Raw genomic sequence first — 21,438 nt, 5'->3', positions numbered from 1 at the left:
CGGGATTCAAATGATTAAGTCTAGCCAAACAAGATATATCTAGAAGTGTTTATCTATAAAACTTATAGAGCTTCACATTTAAATACAGCAACCTCTTAGTGATTAAGTCTAGCCAAACAAGGGATAATTTTGTGTGAACAGAAGTTTATAGTTAGCTTAGGATGAAGATTAAGTTACCTAGGTCATCCATAATCAATTTCGTGTAAATAGAAGTTCATAGTTAGCTTAGGATGAAGATTAAGTTATTTGAGTCATCAATAATCAAAATAGTCAATCTTATATAGTCAACAATTTTATAACGTAAAAATGATTATTTCATGGTTCAAATCTTTATGTAAACTCGATGACCCCACTTTCATGTCTCCACATGAATGATTTATGATCACATCGGTTGTATTAATTACAAAGCAGGCCGCAACCATAGTGTCTTGACCAGAATAAGACATCCAACTTTATTCATATACTATAGATTGTTTAGGCTTTATACTCGATCTTGATTCATGTTTATTTCTCTACATAAAATTCAAGTTTACTCTAGATAGCCTTGGGACCTGAATTTATTGGATTCAAGAGTATAATATTCTGTTTTCACTAATAAGTCCTCAATAATCATTTTATTGAATATAATATAATTTTAAACTTCAAACTACGAGTTTTAGAACATATGTTTCAACAAGAGTAAGATCGATGAAATCAGGAGAGATAAGGTTAAGGAAGGAGGAGAGTGAGTGAGAATTATCGGAGGGTAGGAAAGTATGAAGATTTTTGGTGAGATAATGGGTTTCGTAGGAGAAAGGATTGAAAATCCATGAGTGTTGAAAGGTGGAACGGAAGAACCAAAGGGTTAAGGACGGTGGAGAATTTATCAAATAAATCCAATGAAGGAAGAATGGAGTGAGGAGAAAGAAAGGGGAAAATGGAAGAAGGATAACAAATGGAGTGGTACTAAAGGGAGAAAATAAAGAGAAAGAATGATATAAATTCGTTATTCCGTCTAAGTAGTTTTACTTATTTTTTTAGTTTTAAAAATATTTCTTATATTTAGGTTAGTTTACGTAAATGTAACAAAATCCATAAATATTTACAACATGTAGAATAAAGTAAGAAAAACTTAATATTGCAGGACGAGTTGTGTACTTTGTTATTTCTTCTTATTCTTTGTGATTTATTCATCTTGTTTGCAATATATTCTATCTCCTCTTGCAAATTTTCTTTTTTCGGCGTTTGGAGTATAAGATGCAATCGTTTAAATTTTCTATTTCATCTTCATCATATTCGACTACGTACCATTGTATTTCTAAACAATTGTGTACCAAAATCTAAACGATCGTGTATATTGTATTACACGATGGTTAGGTTTGAAGTTTTCCACAATCATTTACATTAGACTACACGATCGCTTACCATAACCAACATGACCAGTTACCATAATCAATACGATGGTTTACCATGGTCAACATGATCATTTAAAGTATATTATTTCACTACATGAATAAACGATCGTGTATACGAATCCAACGACAATTTATGTTCGAAGCTTTCTCGCCATCGTTCAGAGTTTATTATCCAATTGTTTAAATTTGAAATTTTTTTTCCATCATTTTAAATAAACTAGTTGTGTATCATGATCTGAACCCCATCATTTAGACAGTAGTGCATGATCATTTAGAAGAAGATTACTCGTGCGCGTGTGGTCGATTAATTGTGTTGACCGATATATTTTGATATTTGATATTGTGGGTCTCCAAGTTTTTTTTTTTTTTAAATTGTTCTATACAATCTAAATATTCAAAGTGTGTGTTATATTTTTTAAAAAGTGTTATATTTCCTTACATTAGTACTATTATATTGGTTATCATTTATGTTTGGTTACAATTTTCTCTCTTCAAATATAAATTTCAATAGACTAAAGAAAATATAGAAATATGGAAGAAAACATTGATATGTTACTCAAAATTTATCACCATGGTGTAAAATAAAGTTAAAATCGAACTCCAAACCGATCACATGTTGATGCTTGATTATGACACTATGCATAAAAAAAGAAATCCGAATGCCTTCTTCAATCTCCCATACCGAAACCGATACCGAAGCTGGAACCTGATTCGCTTTCTCCACCTTCTACAGTGCCGTCGACCTCACATTCTCGTCGCCGGTTTCCTCCACGCCCCCACTCTTCCACTGCGTTCTCTCTTTCTCCGGTAATGTCAGCTCTCAAGCATCCATTTCAACTGGCCTCCTCCTCTTCATCTCCTCTTTGTTCTCTCCGCGCCTCTCTCCTTACACTCGCCGTTCTCACCCTCCTCTCCTTCACTTATCTCTCCTTCACTTCCCTTCACTCATCCCCTCCCTCCTCTTCCTCTCAGGTACGCCATTTTCTTCTTTCCACATTCTTCATTTCTTCTTTTCCCTCTGTTTTATGCTCATGGATTTCGGTTTCTCATTCCAAAGCTGCCCGTCAAATTGGGAGCCCTTAATGATGCTGCGGATGCGGAGATTTCGGATGTCTACCACTCTCCACAAGTTTTTCGCTTGAATTATGCGGATATGGAGAGCAAATTCAAGGTTTATATATACCCAGATGGCGATCCGAATACTTTTTACCAGACTCCCAGGAAGCTCACTGGCAAGTATGCAAGTGAGGGTTACTTTTTCCAGAATATTAGAGAGAGTCGCTTCCGCACTGAAGATCCGGATCAGGCACACCTCTTTTTCATTCCGATATCATGTCATAAGATGCGAGGCAAGGTATGGTTCTTATCCGATCCTTTTTGGGTTTTCTTTTTTGTTATTTTTTTTTTCTTTTGAACAACTAGCAATTAGATAACTAGTGGTGGGTGTGGATTTGTAGCTTCTTGCTCGTTACTTGTGTGTGTGGCTAGAAGCATTGGTTTTGGGGGAATGCGAGTTGCTTAATTTCTTCTTTTTCTTATAAATCATTATGTTTATGGATCCAATGAAGGGTACATCCTACGAGAATATGACGGTAATTGTCCAAAATTATGTCGAAGGCTTGATATCCAAGTATCCTTACTGGAACAGAACCTTGGGCGCGGATCACTTTTTTGTCACTTGTCATGATGTTGGTGTGAGAGCTTCCGAAGGCTTGCCTTTTCTTATAAAGAATGCAATTCGAGTTGTGTGCTCTCCTAGCTATGATGTCGGATTCATTCCTCACAAGGATGTTGCTCTTCCCCAAGTGCTGCAGCCATTTGCTCTTCCAGCTGGAGGAAATGATACAGAAAATAGGTAAAGGAATTGATATTTTTGAGTTATACTTTCCATTTGTTTCACCTTAAGAAGTGAATAGTGACAGACAACGTGATTTCTTGTTGGCAATTACAACCTAAATCTGGTTTTAGTTATTCTCTTTCTTTGAACTTTGATCTTTCTCCTCCATGTATGAATCTCGTCTATATTTTTGGTTTATACTGCTTTTCAGAATCAGAAGTAGGATGGAAGAAAAAATTATGACATTTCTTTGTTTAAATTTGCTATAAAGAGATAGAACCCAACAATTTATCCATAAAAACGAATCACTTGCAACATTTAATCACAAAATTTTCTCTACCCATGTGTACCACTGCTTTTGCTTGGCTACTTAGTGTTCCAATCATACAAAAGGATGTGAAAAGAAACCCTACATTCTAATTCCTATTCTAAATTTAAATTTGGCTGTTCATAAGAATGTCTTTCCCTCTAAATGAAACAATTTCGATATAATAAGTTAAATATTTCAGGTTCCCACACAGTAGCCAAGCGTAATTTCTTCTAATTTTGAGATATTAATTCACATTTCATCTTATTGTTAGGGTGATGTTAGGTGAACTTAAATGATAAGTTAGAACAGTTATCATGAGTATAAAGTATTAACTTCAGTAGAGGAGAGATGTCCTTTGCTTAATTCTGGATTAAGCAAGTTCAGTTACCCCTGATTCTTCTTGTAAACATTTTTGCAAACAATAGACCTGGATGTTGAACCATTTGTGTAATCTGTCAAGTTATAAGTCCTCAAAGACAGAGTTATTTAGATTAACTACTAGGTAGTAATTTAAGGGAAGCAGATTTTGGAACTTATTGGCGGTAAAGTGCTGTTCAAGGTTCAGAAATGGACGAAAGCACTTTAATAGAAAGTGGCAGGCTAACTCTCAGACAATCCGTCCTTTCCCTTGTACTCTTTCGTTTTACTTTGTTTGATTTGATTTTTTATTTTTATTATTTATTTTTTCATTATGCCTATTCTTGGGAAGCTTGTTGAGTTTACTGAGAAGTTCTGGACTGTTTTATTTTGGCGGAATAAAGACTCAAATGGGGATGTGGGGTCATCTTGTTAACTGGAAGGTCATATTGACTCTAGAGATGGGGGGACTTAGTATTGGGAACTTCTGTAGCAAAAGCTTTTGTCCTTCTAAATGGCTGGGATAATTTGTAGAGAAGGGTGTGCGGGGATGCTTTATATCATAAGGTGGATGTGAGAACTTATGGGGCTAGATTAGGCTACCTCCTTGATTGGTAAACTTGGAGAGTTGGAGTTTTAGGAGTCCTTGGACTCTGGGGTGAGGCAAAGAAGGGCCTTTTAGGAGGTATTTTGTTTAAGATGGAGACGACGTGGTAAACAAGAGGTTGTCAAGGGGATGTGTCATGTGTGGCTTAGAGCACATTGTAAGAAAACTTGTAAACTTTATTTATTCATTAACATAATGGATAGTCAAGGTCTTAAGTGACATGTGGACTAAAAGCAGCTTGGATGAGGTCTAGAGATCAGTAGGCATTTCATGTTATAGGTCTATTTGTTAAAGAACAGGATAAATTTTCAGAGTTTCCCCTGTAGATAGACTAATAGTAGATGGTGGAAGGGTTGGGTATATTTCCTTGTCGATCCCTTTACCAATTTTATTTTAATTGTTTTTCTTAAATATGTGTGGTTTGTTCTATGTTCCTTGGATTAATATTTGGGATTTCATTCAAAGGAAGAACCTCATATCAGTGATTTGTCCTAATTAGTGCTGGTTAAGTTAAAGACTTTGGAAAAGTTCAGGAGCATCAGGCTCAAATGGTGTGCTCTTCTGAATAAGGATTGTCTTGAGCTTCTTTAATTGTTTGGTGTAAGCTGGTACTTCCCATGTTCCACAGTTGCTGTCCTTGCTTCATGGTTCAGAGAGGAGTTTTCAGTTGAATGCTTACTGTGCATTACTTTGAAGCTTATTATTAGATAGAAATTTGAGAAACTTTTATTATATTTGAGAGTTTATGGATTTCAAATCTCTTGGGTTTGTTTTAGATTTTAGAGGTTTAGTGGACAAAACTTGTCCTTTATTATTAATACTATTATTATTTTTTTTGTTATTCACATGTAAAATTTCTTTATAATTTGTGCTGAAGGAAACTTTTGTCTTCTCCATTTTGTATATTTTCTTCTGTTTATTAAGGTTTTTCTTAACAATAAAGATTTGCCATCAACATTTGAGAGAGCAGGCCTCATGATAGTCAACCTCATAAGAAATCTTTGCATCAATGGGTAGGTAGACTAGAATACTGATAGGTTCTGGCTAATTAAGTGTATTCCCCAAGAAGGAAGCCCGGGTACTGGGCCAAAAAAGGTCGAGAAAGAGAATGTAGCAAATTCTGTTATGTGAGTGTGTGTGGGGGGGGGGGGGGGGTGTGTGGGTGTGGGGGGGGGGGGGGGGGGGGGGGGGGGATGTGGGGCCATGGGAATTTTGTTAGTTAAAATTAGCCTTTTAAAGGGATGAGGGGTGGGTTTGATTTTATCAGCTCTTAATCTTTCTTGTGTAGTTCCGTGAGCATTGTGGAGAGGGGGGACCTCTCAAAACTCCCTTGGCTTTGCCGAATTAGTAATATATAATTTGAGAACTATCAAATACTTGATGGGGAAAGGCGTTTTAACACAAGAGGAAGACTTCCAACCTGATTTTCTTGAATGTTATACCTACTTTAGTGTGTTGTTGATATACTACTGATTGCCTCAACGAGACTGCTTTTTTTCTCCCTCACTACAAGCCCTGAGAAGACTTTTAAATTGTTGACCATATTTACCACATCATTTTCAAAGTTCCCTTTTCAAAAAAAAGTTTTGAATGAAGATTTCTTGTATTCAATCAAATTAATATATATTCTACTCAGATGATTTACTTATCTTATCTCACAGTTGTATAATCTTTTTCTCTAATAAAATTTCTGTCACATAAAAAATATATATTAGCTGCTGACGGAGATGTTAATATTATTTATAGGACAACCCTAGGTTTCTGGGCAGGGCATCGGAACTCTAAAATTAGAGTCATACTAGCACGCGTGTGGGAGAATGATACAGAACTAGATATTTCAAACAACAGGATAAGCAGGGCCACTGGACATTTATTGTACCAGAAAAGATTTTACAAGACAAAATTCTGCATATGCCCAGGAGGTTCGCAAGTCAACAGTGCTCGAATAGCTGACTCAATCCATTATGGATGTGTTCCGGGTGAGAACTCACTTCTTTTGGTTATTTAGCTATAGAAAATTTATTTTCTACTTTTATTTTTTCAATGGAATATTTAGGTAATCTAATTTGATCTTTTCATTTTCTTGCGAATGGTAGAGGAGGAAGGTGATTTTCCTTTAATTTTTCCAAATCCAGTTTATTAAAATGTAAGGGATAGTAATCTAAATTTCCAATTGAATGCAAAAGGAACAAAATGGAAGGCTGATAAAAGTTCAAAGGCTGCTGAGTGCTGTAGGAGAGTGGCTGGGTCATTCGTTTTATGTTTACAATTTGACTTTCTGCTTCTTTTTTAAACTATTTGTTTCATGATCTTGATTCAATTTTCCCTTCAGTCTTCTATTGTGGGGGAGGTATTGGGAGTTGATATGTCTAAACCATGATGTTGATCGCAAGCACATAAGGCATGCTATAATATAGAAATAGTCGGAGATGGACTAGCATCCTTTTGAGTTTGAAGTGTTTGAGAATAACATTAAAGAAAGTAATGTAAATAACCGGGAAATTCGGTCACACGAGAGTTCTAGGGTATGACTTTGTTTAATGAACTTGATTGCCCTCAACCAATTTAACACCAACTTCGTAGTTATAGAAGTCTCATTTTCAAGTATCTTCTCTTGATGTCACATTTTCTTACATCAAGTTATTAATCCTAATTTCTTTCCAATTAACTAACCTATGTGGCACTTGGACTCTTCTTCGTTAGCTTCTATTGCTCACCTAATTCTCGTGCATACTTGTATAGTAGTCTAGCAATTTAGAGCCTAATGACATCTCTCTTGAGCAAGGAATCAAACATGAGTGAATCAATCAGGGACCAAATGATCAACAACATTAAGAATCAAGTCTAAGGAATACAACTCAATCGATCAACAATCCCTAAACTACACTGACACCCTAGAATAACGAAAATCAACCACTCATGGTCAAGAATATGAAAGATCAAAATAAATACAAACATCCAGAGAAATTAAAGAGAGTTAGAAAAGAAGAAATGGCTTTTTGAGCTATCTGACCACATCCCTGAGGCAGGATCGTACTCTCAGCTTTGAATTTCACTCTTGAGCTCTAGATACTCCAACAATGTCCCAAGGCTCAGTTATCTGGTAAACTAGAAGTGTTCTTCGTCCTCTTGGTTTAGAACACCCCCTCTCTTATTAAAATTAAAATGGGAATTCAATGGTCAGTATCAACAGTGTTGTTGGGACGCTCCCAATAGTGCCCTGCAGCGTTGCTAAGCTCCCTCAATCGTCTTTTTTAGGCTAAACTTCACCCTCTTCATGCCTGATCTAAATTTTCCCTAATAGGGCTCAGTTTGCTCCATCATTACACCAAAGCCGTCAAATTCTGTCCAACAACTTGTTTCTTACAAAGACAACAAAGAACGACATCAAAGCATACAATTAAAGCATGAAATTAGCCAAATAAGAGTCCTAGAATAGCACTTTTCGAGTGCTACAGGAGGAGTCTCTATCAGAGTAATGGGGTGGACAATTTTCACCTTTCTCACCTTCAACTCAATGGAGTGTTTTTGCTATTATGATATTATCCTACACAAGCTTTGAGTTGATGTTGGGGGACTAAGTGAAAGGTGAGAAATGCTATGGAACCACTGCCTGCATCTTGTTCCCTGCCACTATTCTGATTGAACCAGTTCCAAAAAAAATCCATGAAAAATACGATGAAAAGAGAATTGCAAAACCTTCATTCATCAATTCACTATGACAAATTAACCGCCTTCGCCAATCTTGGAGGGTGTGGAACATGATCAATGAAGGTTATTATTACATGGAATATATGTGGCTTGAATTTATACAAAAATGTGCTAGTCAAGTAGTCGATTCAAAAATAAATCTGGGTATCGTTCTTCTTCAGAAAACGATATAAACTACTGTTGATCATCGATTGGTTAGATCCATATGTAGTCCTTCTCACAGTGATTGCACACTTGATTCTATTGAATCAGAATCATACGGGGTGGTGTGAACTTGACTTTTCAATCCAAGAATAACCGCTTTTGACTATTTCTACCCATATATATATATTTATATATTTTGACAGATGGGGTTATTCTTTTTGACTTTTGGCTTTTTATGGTCCTGGAAATGAGGTCAATAGATTTTTTGCATGAGCTTGATGGTTTGGTTGGTTTGGGTGGTGATTAATGGGTTATTGGGGTGATTTTAATGTGACTCGTTGGTTCTGGAGAAATCTCATGATCTCTCTACCACAAAGTATGCATGCATTTAATCAGTGGATTGAAAATATCAGTTGCTTGACATTCCTTTGTACAATGGCTGTTAAACTTGGTCTAGTTTTGGCCCATAACAGTTTTTATCTCTTAGGGATAGGTGTCTTGTTCACACATTTTTTTCATCCAATTTTAGTTGCAAAAAAACGTTAAAGAGCTTAATTGCTGAAATGCTTTAGTTAGAGATCGTACTAGCCTTCTCTTAGCTAGTGATATTGAAATTGAATTTATTGATTTCTGTTTGAAGGTTACAAATGATGTGAATTAGCATTTTCTCCCAACTAATCTTGACTTGAGTTCGAACGGTGGTGAACATGCAAATAGGTTTAAAGTTCCTTCTACTTAATAGAGGCTTTTATTGCAATTTCTTCTATGGGGTCAAACAAGTCTTTGGCCTTGATGGTTTTAAGAATAAATTCTTTTCTTCTGGCCCACTCTTAATCCTGATTTGTCATTTTGGCTATGATCCATGATTTCTTTTATCTAGTATTATTAATGCTTCCCTAAAGGCATACATTTATTTAGTTTCCAAGAAAATTGACTCTGAATTGGTGGATGATTTTCACCCTATCAGTCTAATTTCTTGTGCCTATAAGTTATAAGATCATTACTCAAGTTTCATCTAATTTGTTAAAGTTTGTTCTGCCTTCTGTCAATTCTGAAAATCAACCAGCTTTTGTTGCCAATAGACAAATTTTAGATGCCTATTCAATTGCTAATGGGCTAATTGGACCCTCCCCCATAAAGGCGGGGTTCTCAAATTGGATCTTGAGAAGACTTTTGATACTGTTGATTGAGAGTTTCTGGATGTTATTCTTTAGGCTATGGGTTTTGGTTTTCTATGGCGATCTTGGATCAAAGTTTCTATCTCTAGTGCTAATTATTCTATCATTATCAATGGCAAATCGCAAGGGAATATCGTCCCTTTCTGGGACATTCCACAAGGTGATCCTTTCTCGCCTTTCTTGTTTATTTTGGTTGTTGATTGCCTTAATCGTTTCTTGGCTCACCATGCTTGTTTAGGTTATATTGCCGCCCATCCTATCATGCTTACTCTTTTTGTTTGAACCATCCACTGTTCGTATATTTGATAGGGCCGGCCAATGGTTTAGAAATTATTTGATAGGGTCAATGGTTTAGAAATTATTCTTTACAAGAGCGAGTTGCTTGGGATTCATATTGCTGACACTGAGATGGAGTGGATGTTGTCTTTTTTGGTTGCAAATAGGGGCATAATTTACTTTTTTGAGTGGTAACTCAAAAATAACCATTTGGCAACCTGTTATTGAGAGAATTCAGCACAAGCTCCATAATTGGAAGTATGGTTTCATTCCGAAGGGTGGTTGCCATACACTTGTCTAGGCGTCTCTTGCTAGTTCGCCAATTTATTATCTTTGTTTTGTGTACTAAGGTTGCAAGGACTTTGGATAAGCTGATTCATAATTTTTCCTAGTAAGGTTCTCATGGCGATGGTGGTATGTATAATGTCAAGTGGGAGGCTACACGACTTCCAAAATCAAAGTGGCTTTGGAATTGGTCATTTTTCAGCATCATAATTTGCTTGATTGGCTAAATGGGTTGGGAGAATTCTTACTAAATGGTAGATTTTATGAAGGAGGCTCATTGATGCTAAGTATTACGAGTCTATGATTGGGAGAGGTTGGTATTCTAAAAAAAAAATTGGGAGAGGTTAGCCAAGAACTATTTGATTTGGTTTATTGAATCCCTTGGAGATTTATCTGTTAAACTAGTTATTTGGTTGCCAGCCGTGTGCAACGTTCCCTTGGTGATGAGACTTCTACTTCTTTTTGGACTGGTTCATGGCTTAGCTGTGGTCCAATTATGATTGTTTCCTACGCATTATCATCTTGCCTTTCTTTTTGTGATGCTATTGAGGCTGTTGTGTACGTTGAGACAACCAATGCATGGGACTTGTGCCTTTGATGCAACCTTAACGATGTGGAAACTAATAAATGAGCTTGTCTTTTCATCTTTTGGCTCCATTTGGTATTCAAAGTTTTTTTGATTGTTGGACTTGACCTCTTGATTCTTCTTTGCACTATTTTGTTAAATTAATCAAGGAGGATTTGTTTGGGATTGTGAACCGTCTTTTAAAAGATCTTTATTTGGTGATTGGGAGAATCACTATCTCAAGAAAATTAAAATCTTTCTTGGGGAGCTAGGAGCTTAGTCTTTGAGCAAATAGTACATGGAGCTTAGTCTTGGAGCCATTAGTACGTTGATATAGGTTGTCCCCTTCTTGGTGCATTATGTGTGAATATGCTATTGTCAAAGCTTCCTAGTCACCACTTCATGTATCATACTTGCATCCACTTTTTGGATTATTGTTTTTGAAGCTTCTGGATCGTCTGTGCCTTTTTCTAACCACGTTTATGATCTTCTGGCATCTACTTTTGTGGGTATTTACTTGTCGTGATTTTGAGAAGATTTTATAGTTGGCTTTCGTCAGTTCGCTTTTCTTTGGCATCTTTGAGTGAAAGCAATGGTCATATTTTTACGGATGTTTCCTTTTTTTTTGATTGTTTTATGGATATGGTTCTTTCAACTTTCTTTTGGTGTGAAAATAAGCACTCTTATGCCCTCTGTAACTATCTTTTTGAATTTCCTTGTCATCTTAAAACACAAGAGGCTGAGTACTTCCCTTGTACATACAATATCTTTTTCCCTTAAGCCAGCGATATACCTAATTCTTTCAAACCCCATTTGCGTTTATTGGAAAAAGAAGGAAACAGCTTGTATTGTATCAAATCAGTGAAGAAAGGAGGAAAATGAGGAAAAATAATTTTTATTTTGATTGTGCTTAACATAAAAAGAAGAGCAAAGTTTATTCAGTGAACTCCTCAAACCTCGGTAAATCGTACATATACCAATAACATGCAAGCTACTATTAACTATATATTATATTGAGTATTAACATGTTCCTAAGGATAATATTAAAGTTCTAAGTTTGCAATCCTCTTCATCAATTTTGAAAATGAATTAGATCATCAAACATCTTCCTTTTTTTCATGTATGAAATTTTTTCTTTTTTATATTCTGTGAAAATCTCTTTGTTTGGGTTTATTTTGAGTTATTTGTATGGATTTCTTGCAGTGATATTGTCAGATTATTATGACCTTCCATTCAATGACATTCTTGATTGGAGAAAATTTTCGGTAATAGTTAAGGAACGTGATGTGTACCAATTGAAACAAATACTCAAGGACATATCTGATATTGAGTTCATAAAACTCCACAAAAACTTAATGCAGGTACGATATTTCTTCTTCCTACACTATTCATTTGTTAATACTTAACAAAGTAGATCTTTTTTTTGAAATTAAAGAAAAAACACTTTCAACACTCTAAAATTCAGGTAGAAAGTTAATCACTAACAAACTTAACATGTTTGGTGTATATTGCACATTTATCAGGTTCAAAAGCATTTTCAGTGGAATTCTCCCCCAATCAAATATGATGCATTCCATATGGTGATGTATGATTTATGGTTACGACACCATGTCATTAAATATTAATATGCTATAGTTAGACTCATGATTTCTGCTACAAAATTTTGTTCGTTGATTTCTCATTGTAAGAAAAAAAAAATACTTGTAATCAAACTTTGTACATTCTCAATTATCTCATTTGACGATATTTTTCTCTTATTCTTTTTACATTTGACATTTTTTTTTGTTCATTTAGACTTTTATTACATGCTTATGAATGTATTCTCTTGATTTTTTTTTGTTTGCATGTGTAACTGTAGCGTTGTATCAAATTATAGTCAACTTAGTGTTTTTGTTTGTCTTCTCCCTATAGATAAAGCTCCCCAAAACTCACTTTTTAACTTGTATGTGTTATGCCTTTTATTTGATTTGAAAAAAAATGTAACTGTTGAAATGGTGTTTAATGATATTTGTTGAAATAGTATTTAATGATATTTAGTGAATTTTGTTTGGTTATGGATATTTTCTTTCCCTAGTTGTTGATTTTCGAGTACCATCCAAAATAGTCAAATTTAGATTTGAAGTAATGTTTGTCTTGTTATTAAAACTACTATTTGTTACTGTTACAAAATTGATTTTCCCAATGTAATAAGTTAGTTTTGTGTTTTAATTATTTTTTTTCAGTTTTTACGTGAAAAAATAAAGTTGTAGCAATGGTAAATGAATAGAAAATTGTTGCAAATAACAAAGTAAATATATAGATTATTGAATTTGTACCATTTATTTTTCCCTAAAATTATTATTTTAAATTGAAAAACATTATCCTTTTATTTTAGTCCTCCAATTGCAATTTTTTAGTCTCACAAGAATTAACCAGCCAATCAACCATTCTTTCTTTCTACTTAGGACACCAATAATTCAAACATCCATGAAAAGAAATAACATTCAGCATTTCATAAGAAAAACACACAACTAAAGGAAAACAGAAATATGTTTGATCTGCAAGTGTCTTTTAAAATAGGTTTAGAAAGTTTCTTACCATTATTTATAGAAGTACATGTATTTTTGGGGTTTTTAAAAAATATAACAAAGTGGTAAATATTTGCAACAATTTTGAATACGGAAAAAGTCCATGTATCCACAAAGAAAAATATCGAAAATGTCTCTGTCAACAAGCAATTAATTGGAGACTCGTATGCGTAATATTATTTGGCACACGATCTTGGGATCTTGTACCAAGATCATTTAAATTTGGCGACACGATCGTTTACCTAACTTTAAACGATTTTTTTTCAAGATTTTTTGTTACATATTATATGATCGTTTAGATTTGAATCTAAATCTAATCGGTTTAAATTTGGCTACAAAAGTTGGGTCTAAATCTAATCGGTTTAAATTTGGCTACAAAAGTTTACTCAAATTTAAATGATTTTTCTTTAAGGATTCTTTGGCACATAATTATTTAGTTTGGCTACACGATCGTTTAGATTTGGTTATTCTTTGCTACATGCTCTCTTTAGATTTGGAACTCAAATATAAATGATTTTTTTTCAAAAGTCTTCGCTACACGATTGTTTAAATTTTGTTACAGGATCATTTAGATTTGATTACTCAAATCTACATGATCATGTGCCAACATCCCAATGATTTTTTTTCGATCTTTTATATTTGTTAGATTTTGTTGTAGCCCAATCTAAATGTCTAAACGTGTACCAAAATCTCAACTATCTTGTACCAAAGTTCTTTTATATTTGGTACATGATCTTGAATAATCAAATAACAATTTGAAAAAAAGAAAAAAAATGTTGCAGAAGAAGAAAGACGATGGAAAGGAAAAGAAAAATCGCAAAATAAAAAAATGGAAAGTAAAGACAAATTTGGAGTATTTTAAAAACTGACCGACTTCATGGACTTTTTGATATTGTTATACAAACGGTAAATATTTTGATGTTTTATTATATTCATGAAAATTTCTCTATAATTTTTATTATTTTAAATTCTGAAATGCCATGTAAAAATTAGCTAATAACAACTATTAGAAAGTTCTACTATTATTTCTCTCCTCACTTCACCTACTTCTTCTTCTTCCTCTCTCGTTCTCCCTTTGTTTTATGGAGAGTGAAACTAAAAGAAACCAAATTAAATGGTATGATAAATTTTAAGATTTTTAAAACTGTTTTTCTCGTTCAATCTCGAAGGAGATTTTTCTAAAATATTAAAAATTTTCAACTTATAGATTGTTTTGAGTTTTCTCAGTGTATTTCGGTAGACAAGTAGAATAAGATTCTACCATTTTTCAAACCTTCTCAAATCTTATTTAATTTTTTTATCTTTTTTTTTTTGTAAAATCAAACCTTCCCAAATCTTCCATTAAATCTTAACTAATTTTTGCTACTTTGGTCAATTTTCCCAACTATTTCTTGTAAATTATCATTTTTCCTTTTTCTAATTATTCTCTTCTTCAACCTAAAATCCAAAACCTCGAGTAACATTGAACCTCAAAATTTGGTAGTTGACTACTCCAGCTCCCACTAGCATACTCGAAAAATAGATTCTAAAGCTCCTTGTCGTTCTTGATGATGAAAACGGTAGACATGCACAGCGGAATAAGGATCAAACTTTACTCTAATTGCAACTAAACAAAATTTAGTAATCAACATGCATAACAACCCTAATATAAACAAAGATAGGGTTAAAAGAAAAACTCACATTTGATGTTTAAGTTTTTCTCTTATTGTAATCTTTTCACAAACTTTTTGCAATCTCCTCACGATCTCGAAGTCGGGACTACCACTAGTGTTGACTCGCTATTCTCCGGACTTAGAATCAAGTTGTGGGACTCGAGTGGTGGAAGAAAAAAAAGAGAAAGATCATGATATCTTTTTGAAGGAACCTAATTCTTAGGTTTTTTTTTTTTTTTTTTGGGTTGAGAGTAAAAGAAGTTCTTGATTTTTGTAATTCACAGTTACAAAATTAATTCTGACACTTTTTCAAAAACAAAGAGTTCTTTCACCTTTGCAATAAATCACTTTACAAGCAAGCTACATGCAAGAGTTGATCCCCTACCTCACCACTTGACATTCTTAGTGGGGTAGGTGACCTGCATGCAATAAGCCACTTGCATATCACATGCAAGTCATAAGATTGCCAAATCTCAACAAGTGTTATTATTTAAATTAGTCTAAGGGCAATATGGTAATTAACATTTAAAATCAAATTCAAAGTTTGACTTTTCAAGTATAAAGTCACCATTTTGACTTTTTACCATTTTATCCCTCTTGAATAATTTTGACCTCCCGAGCATGAATTCACATTCATTTCTCTAAAATTTAAATCACATTTGAATATAAAGTTGGTAAAAGTTTGACTTTCAAAGTCAAAAGTCAACATTTTGACTTTTCACAACTTTGGCCATTTCCATCAATTCCAAGCTTTCAAATAAGAATTCATATTCATATTTTTAATATTTAAACATGAAGCTCTATCTTAAGCTTATAATCGACAACTATATCAAATATGTTCGAGTTTCTCTCTTTACCTAATTCGAACAATTCAAATTATTTCATCATAATGTTCTAAGTTAATTCATTGTGAGCTAGCGAGGGAACCTAATGAACCTATAGATCATGAGCTCTAACGATCTACGATTAATTGGCTAAACTCTTTTAGACCGAGTTAATCAACATTCATTAACTAACTAGTTATTCCACTGAAGTCCCGTAGTTACACTCCTCTCACTTTAGATATATTTGTGTCCATGTGATATAACTATGATAAGTAAGTTAATCATTCACAGGTTGTTTGTATCCTCGACTGGGTCAAAGTACCATTTTACCCCCGAGACTACATCTTGCTCCTAAAGCCCAATTGATCCACTATTGAACAATTGGCTTAAGGTCCAACCTTTAAACTGAATCCTTCTCGGGCCAATGAGAGGGTGGAACCCCTTGTTCAAGACTTGGATTCAGTCCTTAAGGGAACAACCTATCTATTATTCCTAGAGCGGGTAGGAGTGAATTTTGTCTTGCACCCTATGCCCTTAGCTATCCATCAGTCTTACCCTTGAAATGAGAGGCTGATTGGGCTTGCGCCATTGATCTGCCCTCACCTATTTCATGTGAACAAAAGTTCATAGTTAGCTTAGGATTAAACATTAACATAACAATTCATGACTTTAGAAGGAAAGCTTTGCTATCTTTGTTCATCATTAGAAAAATCACTCACAAACTAGTTTCCTCCTTTCGAACGTCTAATCACCAAACCCTTATTCTCGCCAGGTGACTTCCTCAACAAGTCCACAGTTAATAATTTTTCTTAGTAAAATCTCAGAGTAACACCCTTCTCTTCAGACCCTATACTCCTATTTATACGTGTACCTTCATCTTCCTCACTCAGTAAAAGCCCTAGTGCCGTCGTCGACCTTCTTCGATTTGTTCTTCGTTTTGCTTCGTCGTCCAGTGCCAAAAACTTTGTTTCAGTCTCTCTTTTCGTTCGAAGCTTGACTGACCCACCTCGTAGTTTTTAGTCAAGCCTTAACGTCTCCTCCGTCCTCCATTTGTTGTACATAAGACCAAACACGTCCTCGATCTAATGAAGCACGACACAACCTCCACACTGTCTTATTCTCAATCGTGCAGAACCCAGTCTTCGTCCGCTCAGTCGTCGCTTCCAACCACCATCAATGTGTCAATTGGTTGTTAATCAGAGGTTATTGGGTTTTTTTAGGGTGTTCTTTAATACCCCTTATAGTTCAGGTAATTTGTTAATTTTTAATCTTTTGGGTTTTCTTTGGAGACTATTGGAACAGAATTTGGAACTGTTTAAACTATCTCAAAGGTTGAATTGGTTTCAACCTTATTTGTTGGTAAGTCTAATTGAAAAAAATTTGGATGTAGCCATTAGTAAAATTTATTAAGCTATTAAATTGATTTTCTTTTATGTTTAAGACTAATTGAAAGTTGGCTATCAACCAAAAAAAATATTGTTTTAGTTAATCTCAAGGTAAGAATTCTACCACTAGACCTTGAAGGAAAATGAAATTAAAAGCTTGCATGTAACTTTTGTTATGCTTTGATGTAGCTAAAATGCATAATGTGTTATGGTAGATGACTGATATGTTTATGATGCATGATAAATTAATCACATGATCAAGGACTTTATGGTTGATATTCACGTCATGTTTATGTTGTTTATGATATGCTACATTTTATGGATTGTGATGTTCTATTAATTATGGCTATTAGGGTTGTACCTACATGGGTGTCTCTCGAGATCAACACCTTTCATAGGTTTATGACTATGTGAGTTCGATTGGACCATTAGTCTGTCATACCATATTTATGAGTGGTTCGACTTGATCACTTATGACTCGATGTCCTAGGTGTTCCTTTGGATTCACCGATAGACCAGATGTGTTCCTATGGGATCACTAGATTGTGTGTGTTCGAGAGCACGATAATTTTGGGTACCTCCTCACGGTACCCTAACGAGAAGTTAACAGACACCTAGCATGACTAGTAGTGAGTCACTTACTGAGTATATGTTTTTACTTACCCTTTCTATGTTTAATGTTTCAAGAAAAGGTAGAGGTAGAAGAAAGTTGACAAATGTCAAGAAGGGTTCATGATTTGCCACAGGAAAATTATGTTGCTTCGCCTTTCATGTTTTCGGTATTTTGATTGTTAGTATTTTTTATTGGAATTTATCGAAACTCCTTAATTATTTTTATATTATTTTTCTTTAAAAAGTTAGATAGGGCTCAAACTAGGGATTATATTTTCTAGCATTTATTTCTATTTTTCTAAATTGTAATCTATGAATAAGTATTTAAAATGATTTATTTAAGAATTTAGTCTTCCTCTATCTCTTTTAAATGCAAAAATTGTTATTTATTTTAATAGTAATGACCTCAGCTTAGTATAAGGAGTTGGGTTGTTACTCAACTGATATTGAATGAGGGTTCGTAGAGATGCTGATGGTGAAATGGTAATCATCCCAATAGTCCTTGTGTTGAGGAAGTTCAATATTCAGGCGTTAGAATAAGTAGAGGCTAATATGACTATTGTAATGTATAACATGTAGTGAGGTGTGAAGACGTTTCTGAAAAGAAGGAAGCTTTTATTGTATGCAATTGTATTCTCCAAAACATATTTCTAAATTTTGTCACACACTATTGGCTTAGAATTTAAGTTTTTCCTCCTTAGGTTAAGGGAAGAAGTGCCAACAAGCGAGACGAGAGGAGGCCTTTGCTAAATATACTTGATGTGCCATGTAGTATTAGTAGTTAGCATAAGTTTTGTAATCCTTTAATTTGTAAGTTGTATACTTTTGTTGGAACAAGTTATTAATAAAATGATTACTATTTTTCATATCGCCTGATGTCCTACCGCATAGTAAAAGCTTTCACTAGCATGATCACGCCTAAGGTTTAAGTTAAGTTCAAAGAAGTACCTAGGCATTCTAACATTTCACCTAGAAACGTTGGTTTGCCAAAGTCATGTCCACACTCAATACACAGAGGGCACTTTTCGGGTCGGGGTGTGACATGGATGGCAACCAATAGCTAGTTTAGGTTTGTTAACTCTGTTTAAAGCCAAAAAAATGTTTGAAAAAAATTCTTGAAAAAGTGTTAAAAAAAATACCTTTTAAGAGCTTATTCCAAATTTTTTTTCTCATTTTCTAGTAACACCTTTTGTATTATTCATAGCTATTAAAGGGGTTTATTTGTAAAATCATGCCTTTATAAATAATGGAGCTTAGACTTGTGTATCCACTTTTGAAGAGAAAATATTTTCCATCTTGTTGTTAAATTTAATTGCTCATATTTGTTTATTTTAATTTGTAGTTCTTGAATTTATATATCGAGTAAGAATCTTTTTATTATAATTAAATATAGTACTTTAAAATATGAATGTTACTTTCTCGTTTAATTCAAATAGAAATTATGGACATAAAATGCTTGTTTAACTTATTTATAAAAGATGTATGAATTTGTTTAGCTAGACCAACATTTGTAAAATATTTTCTTTAGTTTAAATAAACTCTATTAAGTTCTCTAAGGTTGTTTGACTCGTATAAATGCCAAAGGATGTAAGGATGATTAAAATTTTCAACTTATATATAACGAAAAGAAAATTAATATGATAAATGTAATTAAAATATTTTGTGACTTAAAACATGCACCACAAGTTTAATAATTCCCTTTTACATGCAATGTTTTTGACTCTCAACTAACATCCCTTTTCAACTTATATATAACGAAAAGAAAATTAATATGATAAATGTAATTATTAAATTTTTGTGACTTAAAACATGCACCACAAGTTTAATAATTCCCTTTTACATGCAATGTTTTTGACTCTCAACTAACATCCCATCACACTTAAATCTTTCCAACCTCATTTGGATTTATTGGATAAATAATGAAATAAAAGCTTGTATTGCACCAAATCAAGGAATAAAGAAGAAAAACAAGAATTATTTTTTCTTTTTAAATTCTAGGTGTTTAACATGAAAAGTTGAGCAAGATTTATTAAGTGAACTGCTTAAACTCTTTATACCATACATATGTTAAACAAATGTAGGTGGACCAATAACATATATACCTACTATATTAATTATATACTACATTGAGTACTAATATGTTCCTAAAGATAATTTTAAAGGTATAAGTTTGCAATCTTCTTATCAATTTTGATGGTGGATTAGAATATTGAACATATTTGTTCAAAAGCATTTTGAGTGGAATTCTCTTTCAATCAAATTTGATGCATTCTATATGGTGATGTATGACTTATTGTTATGACACTATGTCATCAAATATTAATATGCTATAGTTAGACTCATCATTTTTGCTACAAAATTTTGTTTGTTAATTTCTCACTCTAAGAAAAAAATATTTGTAATCAAACTTTGTACATTCTCAATATTCTCAATTGTCTCTTTTGACCGTTTTTTTTTTTTTGTTCATTTAGATTTTTATTACATGATTATAAATGTATTTCTCTTGCTTTTTTTGTTTGCATGTGTAACCGTAGCATTGTATCAAATTATAGTCAACTTAGTTTTTTTGTTTGTCTTCTTCCTATAGATAAAGCTCCTTAAAACTCACTTTTTAACTTGTCTTCATGTGTTAAAGTCTTTTATTTGGTTTAAAAAATGTAACTGTTGAAATGGTGTTTAATGATAGTTAGTGAATTTTGTTTGGTTATGGAGATTTTCTTTCTCTAGTTGTGGTTTTTCAAGAACCATCCAAAATAGTCAAATTTAGATTTGAAGTAAGGTTTGTTTTATTGTTAAAACTACTATTTGTTACTTCTAGAGAATTGATTTTCATGGTGTAACTTATAAGTTAATTTTGTGTTTTAAAATTTTTCAATTTTTACATAAAAAAAATGTTGCAGTAATGGTAAATGAATAGAAAATCATTGCAAATAATAAAACAATTATGCAGATTATTGAATTTGTACTTTTGTCTAAAATCATTATTTTACATTGAAAAACATTGTCCTTTTATTTTAGTCCCAAAATTGCATCTTTTTAGTACTAATGTCTTTTAAAATAGGTTTTGGAAGTTCCCTAAATCATTTATTTATTTATATATATATATATGTGTATGTATGTATATATATATATGTATGTATGCATATATATATATATGTATGTATGTATTTTTGCACAGTGTATAGAAACAAAAAAAATGAATTTAAGAAGTCTTTCATTTAATTACAAAAAAAATGTAACGCTCAAACTAATGTTAGATGATATTTTTATTATTATTGTTCATTTTTTAAGATACTTTTTTCTACTTATAAATTTTCAAGAATGCTCTAAAATAGATTTGAAGTAAGGATTGTCATGTTAACATTATTGTTCGTGCATTTTTAGAAAAATTATTTTCACGATCTAACATACAATTAGTTAATTTTATGTTTTTGAAATTTTAAATTCGTAATAAAAATAAAATTATAGTATTGATAAACGAAGACAAAGTCGTTGAAAATTTGGTATTAATAACAAAACAAACATATTATTAAAAATTTATACAATTGCTTTTCTATAAATATCTCAAGCAAAAGTGGTTATATAAAATTAAGTGCTCTTAATTAAAAATTTTACTTTGTTTTTCTTTTATAAATTATTCATATTGGAAACAAATATTAAATCAAATTTATTGACACATTCCTTTTTAATGGTTGAATAAATTAATCCATTTGATTGTAGTTCAAATTTTGTTC

General features: G+C 33.0%; 1 protein-coding gene across 1 annotated transcript; it reads left to right on the top strand.

The window, feature by feature from the left end:
• The first annotated feature begins 2,010 nt into the window (after positions 1-2,010).
• LOC101214771 (probable glycosyltransferase At5g03795) lies at positions 2,011-12,559 on the top strand. Its single transcript, XM_004133702.3, has 6 exons — positions 2,011-2,366; positions 2,452-2,748; positions 2,963-3,249; positions 6,252-6,484; positions 11,868-12,025; positions 12,188-12,559. Exons 1-6 carry the CDS (start codon positions 2,205-2,207, stop codon positions 12,287-12,289), a joined length of 1,239 nt encoding a protein of 412 aa, XP_004133750.1. The 5' UTR covers positions 2,011-2,204; the 3' UTR covers positions 12,290-12,559.
• Positions 12,560-21,438: the final 8,879 nt, after the last annotated feature.

Source organism: Cucumis sativus, chromosome 3 (genome assembly GCF_000004075.3).
Source record: "Cucumis sativus cultivar 9930 chromosome 3, Cucumber_9930_V3, whole genome shotgun sequence".
In the NCBI taxonomy this organism is placed as follows: Eukaryota; Viridiplantae; Streptophyta; class Magnoliopsida; order Cucurbitales; family Cucurbitaceae; genus Cucumis; species Cucumis sativus.
Note: the sequence above shows the minus strand (reverse complement) of the source record. Positions and strands in the feature narration are given on the sequence as shown.